We start from the raw sequence: 8,958 nt of genomic DNA on the forward strand, positions 1-8,958 counted from the left end.
CTGACTATTATCATCTATAAAATAAATAGGCTGAAACAAGTGATCTCAAATTCCAGTTATAAAATTCCACAGTTCCACTATATAATCAACGGTTCTCTAGGTAACCAAAGGAATGGGGTAATAGGAAACAGATACCTTAGAGGAAAAAAAGTCAAACCAACTAGAATTATGGCAGTTTGGTAGATAGTTTGAGTAAAGGACATTAACCAATTCAAAGCAGGGAAAGTATAACAGTGAAAAGGAATAACATGCTAATTTCCTGCACTAAATTGTTGAACACATTCTCTGTTTGGCACTTTTTGAGGATTAAGACCATTGGTGATAATGGATTAAGGTGATAACTTTGGCTTGACGTATTTTCCATAGTAATTAAGGAGGGATGAACAAGAAGCATTTCTTAATTTACCCCCTCCAAAAATCAAGATAAAAATACTCAGTACACAGAGTTTTCATAAATATTAAATAAAATAATTTATATAAAACATCCAGCGCAGGGTCTAAAACACTGAAGTCCCAATGTTAACTCCCTTTATCATTAGTTAGGGTACTAGAGATACACAGCGACACGGTAAATGCCTAAATGTAACCTAGTACATAAAATTAATAGAGATCCAAAATTTCAATCACTTTATTTTTTCTGTTGTTATTGAGTGTAGAGCTAAAATTTTTTTTGATCTTTAGTGTATTTAGTACATCTTCCTGTAACTCACAAGCTGATAACAGAGTTTCTTCATTGCTGCCTTCATCTCCCTGTTCCTGAATGTGTAGATGACAGGATTCAGAAAAGGGGTGAGAACTGCATCAAAGATAGCAAGAAATTTATCCAAGTGTGATGAGGGGAAGGGCCAGGTGTAGAAGAAGATTAATGGTCCAAAGAATAAAACCACCACAGTGACATGAGCTGACAAAGTAGAGAGGGCCTTAGATAACCCACTTGAAGAATGTTTCCAAACTGTGGCCAGAATGATGATGTAAGAAATAATCAGTATAAAGAAGGAACCCACAGAAATGAGTCCACTATTGGCTGTGACCATGAATTCCAGTCTATTGGTCTCTGTGCAAGCAAGTTTAATGAGTTGGGGAAGGTCACAATAAAAACTGTCCAATACATTAGGACCACAGAAGGGCAAGTCTACAACAAATGCCAGTTGGGCCACTGAGTGGATGAGGCCAAGGACCCAGGCTGCAGCCAGAATCAAAACACACATTCTTGGGCTCATGATGGTCAGGTAGTGGAGAGGTTTACAAATGGCAACATATCTGTCAAAGGCCATGGCAATGAGCAGCACCATTTCTGTGCCCCCAATAGCATGAATAAAGAAGATCTGAGATATACAGCCTCCAAAAGAGATGGCTTTGCATTTTCTGAAAAGGTCATAAATCATTTTAGGGGCGGCAATAGAGCAAACTCCCACATCAAGAAAGGAGAGGTTGGCCAGCAGGAAGTACATAGGAGAATGCAAGGTAGGGTCAGTGCTCACAGAAAACACAATGAGGAGGTTTCCCATTAGGCTTGCCATGTAGAACACAGAGGAAAAGAGGAAAAGGAGAAGCTGGACCTCCCATGAATTGGAGAGTCCCAGGAACACAAACTCAGATACCACAGATTCGTTGGCTCCATCCATTGCCTCTGCAAGCAGAAGTGAACCAATTTTACCTGCAAAAGGGAGTAAAGAGAAAGTCAACTTTGTGGGGAGTCACGGACTGCATGAGATTCGTATCATAAAGAAAAAACATTACCTTACTTCACAAAGTCAAAACACATCTAATATAACCCCTTAAACTGTAGTTGCAGAAAATAGGCAGTAACTCATTGCTACAAATCACTACTTCTAAATCCCTAGTCTCCTTTAAATTGCCTAGGTTCTCACAAGAGAAGATCAAGCAAAATCTGCTGAATCAGAAGGGTTGTTAGAGGCAGACCAGGAATGCCCTGGAATAACATAAGAGAAGAAAGAAGAAATGGAAATGAGCTCATTGATTTCTCCCTCACAGTTTGTTACTCTTGCTCCTGGAGTTCCCCAAAACTCAGGCAATTTATGATGATCTTTGTTTTCCTTACCCCTTTGATTGCCTTCTATATGCAATGCTATCAGTCTCATTAATGCTCCCTTATGTTTAGCTTCTTGCTTTTGCATTTTATCAAATCATATTCACCTTTTCCTCCTCAAGAGAAAAGATAATGTAGAAACTCTGAAGTTACCCAGCTATTGTAGCACAGCTCAGGGAGTGGAAGTGATCACAGAGCTTGAGCTATGAGAACATATAATGAAGTAAGGACACGCCAGAAGCGAGATTTTCCCTGCAGAATCTAAACATGGTTGAGCTAATATGATACAGAAAAACAAATTTTGTGATTTGTATTTGCAGATCTTTGCCCATGCCATGTTCACTTTTCACGGTTCATGGGATGGCAAAAAGAACGCAGCACTTGGAATCAGAAGAGCTGTGATCAGGTCCTACCCTAAGTCTATGGGAACTTAAGTTCTGTTTAGCATTCCTTCTACTTGACTCACTTCTTAAACTCAGCCTCATCATCTGTAAAATAAAGGAGCTGAGGTGAGTGATGCTAAGTAATTTTTCCAAGTCTAACATTTCTATGATTTTATAACACAATGCCACTTCAGAATGTAATGAAGCCCATCACAATGATGGTATTTTCTGCATTGGACGCTACCATATTCACTCTTTTCCCTCGTCTGCAGTTGGTTGTAAGTCCCATATTCCATAGAAATCCCTCTCCTCATATCTCCCTCTTCTCTAATTCCTTTTGCACTACTTACATGACTCAATTAGCATATTATTATATGTTTGCTCTATTATTTATTTTGCCCTTTATCATAATCATCTGTAATCAATCAACAAACATTTGCTAGATGCCTACTAAGCACAATACATTCTCACAGGACACTGCAGACTAACTGAAATGTTAAGACTTTTACATTTTAGCACATACACAAAAGTATAAATAATAAAAAAGGTACTATATAAAAAATGTCAAGTAAGTAGTATGATCATAGAATTTGTGAAGCAAAAAAGATACCCAGAGTGTTAGAGTGATCAGAGCTTTCTTCAGAAAGAAATCAAGTCCTAGGGGCTCCTGGGTGGCTCAGTCGGTCAATCATCTGCCTTTGGCTCAGGTCATGATCCCAGGGTCCTGGGATCCAACTGCCATTGGGCTCTCTGCTCAGTGGGGTGTCTGCTTCTCCCCCTCCCTCTGCCCTTCCCCCAACTCATGCTTTCTCTCTCTCTCTCTCTCTCTCAAGTAAATAAATAAAATATTTTTTTAATAAGTAGTTGGAAAGGGGAGAAGTTTTCTTTTTTTTAAGATTTTATTTATTTATTTATTTATTTGACAGAGAGAGATAGCGAGAGAGGGAACACAAGCACGGGGGAGCTGGAGAGGGAGAAGAAAGCTCCCCGCTGAGCAGGGAGCACGATGTGGGGCTCACTCCCAGAACACTGGGGTCATGACCTGAGCCAAAGGCAGACACTTAACAACTGAGCCACCCAAACGCCCCTCAAATAAATAAAATCTTCTAAAAAAAAAAAGAAAGAAAAGAAATCAAAACCTATGTCACACTTTAAGATACGGATATAATTTATTTAGATAGCTTCATATATGGGCTTAAAGAATTTATATAATACATAATATAATTAAGAAATATAATCAGGGGGTGCCTGGGTGGCTCAGGCTGTTGAGCGTCCAACTCTTGGTTTCAGCTGGGGTCATGATCTCAGGGTCATGGATTAAGCCCCACATCAGGCTCCATGTTTGGCAGGGAGTCTGCTTGAGATTTTCCCTCTCCCTCTGCCCCTCTCCCTGCTCACATGCTCTCTCTCTCTCTCTCAAACAAATAAATAAACCTTTTTTTAAAAAAAAGAAATATAATCAGGATAATATATATAATCAAGAAATATCTCCCTGTCTGGAGCAATGTTTGATGAACTATTTATGGATGTAATGATAACAGTCAAAATCAAAACAAAAACAGTGACTACCATGTGTAAGACACCATAATAACTTCTTTAAATGCATAATGTTGTTTGATATTTACAAAAACCATAAAAGTTGGTATTATCAGCTTTTTTTGCAATGAAGGAAATCCAAACCAAGAGAGGGACAGCAACAAATTAGAACAAAAAGTGATAGAACTGATATTGATTCTCTGATCTGCCTCTCAACCAGTATATAGAGAAGACCTCTTTTCTCATGACTTTCTGATGCTGTGACACACCTTAGTCCCTTTCTGGATGTCCCATGTTCTTCTGCCAGCATCCTAGCCAGATCTAAGTGAGATAGAATGAAGCTTTGTCCTCAACTGTTCACAAGTATTTGGGCTTCTTAAACTACTTTAAACACATCTATAATTTATCCAGGCTGTGTAAATAACCATGGTAGGAAACGGCAAATCTATATAATACCTGCATCTCGGAGCATTCTGGTTGAGTTCCAGGCCAATTTTGTCTTGATCCATTTGTACTCCTTTTAGCTTCCCATAGAAGAGACTCAGATCTCACTACGGTCTAATTAATAGAGAAAACAAAGGTGCTCTGTCTCCATATCAAGAAATGAACTAAAGCCCAGAATTAAACCACATCATATTTTATTCCCTCTTAAAAAATAGCCTCCTAACCATTTGAAATCCCTTTTTTGGTTCTCAAGCTTAGATAACAATGGAGAGAAAAAAAGTAATTTCTGTTTCTGACTGCGTGTCCTTTTCCTTCTCACTTGTATTCGTTCTTGCTCATTAAGTTCAACTGAAGCTGCTTCTGTTGTAGAAGATAACATGTTATTGATCTCTACACAAAACAATCGTGTCACCAGAAACATCTATTCAATACTGATCTTTGGGAACTTAAACATTGTACACCAATATCCCATGGATATTTCTATATTTGTCACCCACCCCCTCATTTAAAGACCTAACATGTGACTGCTTCCAAAGAGTTAAACATATTTAACATTCCCTGGTTAAAACTAACATTACTTCATGCACAGATAACTATAAAAATGTTATTATTTTAAGAGATATGGCTAATTGGCACACAGGAGAATACTGACCGAATGACACTGCAGAGATTTGGGATCGCTAGTATGAGTTTGTTTATTCAAGGGAATTTTCATTCAGAATCCTGGCAGACCAACAGAGGAAACTATTAATGAGTCACCAAAGAGAGGAAAGAGTGACCAAAAAATTTTTAAGAAAACACAATTTTCCTTACTTAATTTGAAATATTTATTTCATAAGTAAGGCCAAAGAAGGTTTTCCAAGGAACATGTGAATATACACTGTCTTATATTTATGTTAACCTCAGTTCTGCCAAAGAACCATGGCAGTTAAAAAGAAATCCCCAGGATAGTGTGTGTGTGTGTGTGTGAATTATTTGTAAATCTGTTCTTCTGCTCTACAATCAAAAGCTACCATCTCCATAATGTTTAGCTGCAGATTCTACCACATGTTCTACAACTTCACATTAAAGAAAATATTTTTAAGTCAGAAACAACCATACTGTGTTTGGACCAGGTTATGAATTAGGAATCAGAAGAGAGATCAATTCCATTCAAATTTGGCCAGTAACTCACTCTATATCTTCAGATAACTCACTTCATATCTCTATAGTGTTATTTCTTCAACTGTAAAATGAGCAGGCTCTAGAAAATGATTTCTACAGTTCCCTCCAGTTCCAAAACTTCTTGTGTCATATGCAAATATAGTATTTTCGTTGATAAAGGGGAAAGAGAAAGAGAGTACAAAAAGAAGAGATAAGTATCAAAGGAAAAGTATCAGATATAACGTTTATTTTTGCATATAGCTTAAAAAGCTTGAGAGAGAGAGAATTCAGAAAATAAGTACAAATCAATCCTAACATTTTTTACTACTTATGATAGAAGTCAAAATGCAAATTGTAAGAAATAGTATATCTGTTCAGTATGAAGGGGAGAAAGGAAAGAAAATCTTCTTGCATTATGTACAGCCCTATAATAACTGAACTAACTCCAATGGCTCATAGAGGTAAAGAGGAATAAAAGCTTTACACAAAGGGGGAAAAAATCATCTGATGAGAAAAAAAAAAATCCTACCAAACTAAACACAGTTCCATATGTTCACTGACATGAAACTCCTACAAAGCAAATTAAAAATGTTTAATAAGAAAGAGTATAAGATTAACACAGACAAACTTTATGCTTTCTAAGCTATGAAATACTAAATAAGTTCGAGGTGACTTTTAAAAGAGAAAAAATAACATTAAAATTAAAGAAATCAAAAATAAAAAGAGACAGCACAAGATCTACACAGTTAAAAAAGAGAAAATAAACTTGAAAACAAATGGCAGGGAAGAGATTCCAGAAAAATATAGCCACAGAGCAGATGAAAATCAGGACCAAATATTTTACCATGAGTTTTTTAACTTACAGGGTTGATCAACTTTATTTTTTTTAAAGGATACATAATCGGTAATTTAAAATCTCAAAAAGATATGACAAAATAACAGAAAGACATTAAATATAAACAGGCATATCTCAAGAAAGAAATAGTAGAAAAGATTACTTATCACAGATAGGTAAAATTATAAAGAGACCAGGGGAAAGCAGATACTGCTGAAAACACAGTAAGGAAAGATAAAGATAGGAACAAGAACCCAATGAAATGGAAATGTTCTAAGAGATTGAAAGGCATAGAGAGAAGATACAGATATGAAAGTTTCAATATACACATAATTGGGGTCCCAAAGAAAATACAAATGAAACAGAACACATCTTTAAGGCTATCATTTAAAAAACTTTACAGAGGGGTGCCTGGATGGCTCAGTCAATTAAGTGTCCTACTCTTGGTTTTGGTGTAGGTCATGATCTCAGAGTTCTAGGATCAAGCCCCTCAGCAGGCATCATGCTCAGGGGGGAGTCTGCTTGAGATTCTTTCTTCCTCCCCCTCTGCCCCTCCTTTCTCTCTCCCTCTCTCTCTCATAAATAAATAAGTAAATAAGTAAGTAGATAAATAATTTAAATCTTTAAAAAAAAAACTTTGCAGAAATAAAAGAAGACTTGACTTTCCAGATTGACAGTGCATCCCATCCAAAAAATTTTTAAAAAGGAAATAAACGAAAAGCCTGGCACAAAATGTTCAACACAGATATTACTGAAAAAAATTATTTGGACATCTAGCCAAAAAAAAAAAATTAAATTACTTACTAATAAAGGAGAAAAATTAAACCAGCCATAGCATCATTCAGCTTTAGAAAACACTAAAGAGAAGAAGGAAGGAAGGAAGGAAGGAAGGAAGGAAGGAAGGGAGGGAGGGAGGAAGGAAGGAAGGAAGGAAGGAAGGAAGGAAGGAAGGAGAAAGAAAGAAAGGTGAAAAGAAAGAAAGAAGAAAGGGAGGGAGGGAGGGAAGGAGGGAGGAAGGAAGGAAGGAAGGAAGGAAGGAAGGAAGGAAGGAAGGAAGAAAACACCAAAAGAATCCTTACAAAGACCTCAAGTAAAAAAGAATCTCATAAACAGTCACCCTGTTTTCCAAGTATAAAGGTAACAGGAAAATATTTTTGAATAGGTAAAATAAAAAAAAATTATTGAAAAAACTATTAGAGGTCAAACTTTCAGTAAACCAGAATAAACATTGATTTTTTTCATTATAGAACTAAAGCTATAATTAAAATAGGGATAATTATACAGGGCAGGTTGTGAAAATTACTAACCTGACATTGTAGAAATGGTACAAGTAAAATGTGGAAAAGCAAAGGAAAAAATAAGTACTGTTAGTAGTATGATTTCCTCATCTTTCAGAATTGGGGGTCAAAATACATTATTTTAAATTATTAATCAAGTAATGGATATTTAGGCATACTTAATAATGCACAGATAAATACAAAGAAAGGTAAAATAACATAAATTAGATGTGAAAATGAGGGAGGAGTAGAAATGATCGAATATATTAATTTCATCAGACACTAGAATAAAATCATCAAGCTTTATTTATCATAAGAAAATACAAATGTAAGACAAAGGAAATAGCTATGTTATTTGTCCATAGATATTTATTCCTGTTTTATACTCACTTTGGATTATACCTATTATCATTATAATGTAAAATTCAAAATGAATATACAACTTGATTTCACTTATATATGGAACTTAAGAAACAAAGCAAATGAGCATAGGGAAAAGACGGGGGGTGGGGGGCTGCAAACCAAGAAACAGACTGCTAACTACAGAGAATAAACTGATGGTTACCAAAGGAGGGGTGGGCAGGGGGATGGGTTAAGTAGGTGATAAGGATTAAGGAGGGCACTTGTGATGAACATTGGGTGTTGTATGGAAGTGTTGAATCACTGAATTGTACACGTGAAACTATTATTATACTGTATGTTAACTAACTGGAATTTAAATTAAAAGTTTTTTTAAAAAGATATGTGTTAGTAAACTTATGTGTAGAAGCATATTGAAAGAGCCATATGCTTAACTCACTGCAATTACACTATGTACAAAACTTCTTTCAACTGACATCTTTCATTAAGATATGTGTCAGTAAACTTATTATATATATATATATATATATATATATATATATATATATATATACACACATACACACACAACAGGAATAAATGAATATTTGTGGGCCAAATAACTCTGGGTGTCTTTTGTTTAACAGATCAAGTGGACAAAAAATATGTAAGGTTATAAAATATTGAACGTATATAAATAATAAGGTAGATCTAAGTAACATCATACCCTGAAACTTAAAACTTAACTTATTCCGGGCACCTGGGTGGTTCAGTTGGTTATGCATCTGCCTTCAGCTTGGGTCGTGATCCCACAGTCCTGGGATCAGGTCCATATCAGGCTCTCTGCTCGGCGGGAAGTCTGCTTCTCCCTCCACCCTTCCCTTCTGCTCGTGATCTCTCTCTCTTTCTCTCTCTCTCTCAAATAAATAAAAATCTTAAAAAAAAAAAAAA

General features: G+C 36.0%; 1 protein-coding gene across 1 annotated transcript; it reads right to left on the minus strand.

Moving 5' to 3' along the window:
- Positions 1–619: 619 nt before the first annotated feature.
- Positions 620–1,625, minus strand: LOC103673514 (olfactory receptor 4F3/4F16/4F29-like). Its single transcript, XM_008702301.1, has one exon. It carries the CDS (start codon positions 1,623–1,625, stop codon positions 687–689), a length of 939 nt encoding a protein of 312 aa, XP_008700523.1. The 3' UTR covers positions 620–686.
- Positions 1,626–8,958: the final 7,333 nt, after the last annotated feature.

This window comes from Ursus maritimus, unplaced genomic scaffold (assembly GCF_017311325.1).
Source record: "Ursus maritimus isolate PB19 unplaced genomic scaffold, ASM1731132v1 scaffold_35, whole genome shotgun sequence".
NCBI lineage: Eukaryota > Metazoa > Chordata > Mammalia > Carnivora > Ursidae > Ursus > Ursus maritimus.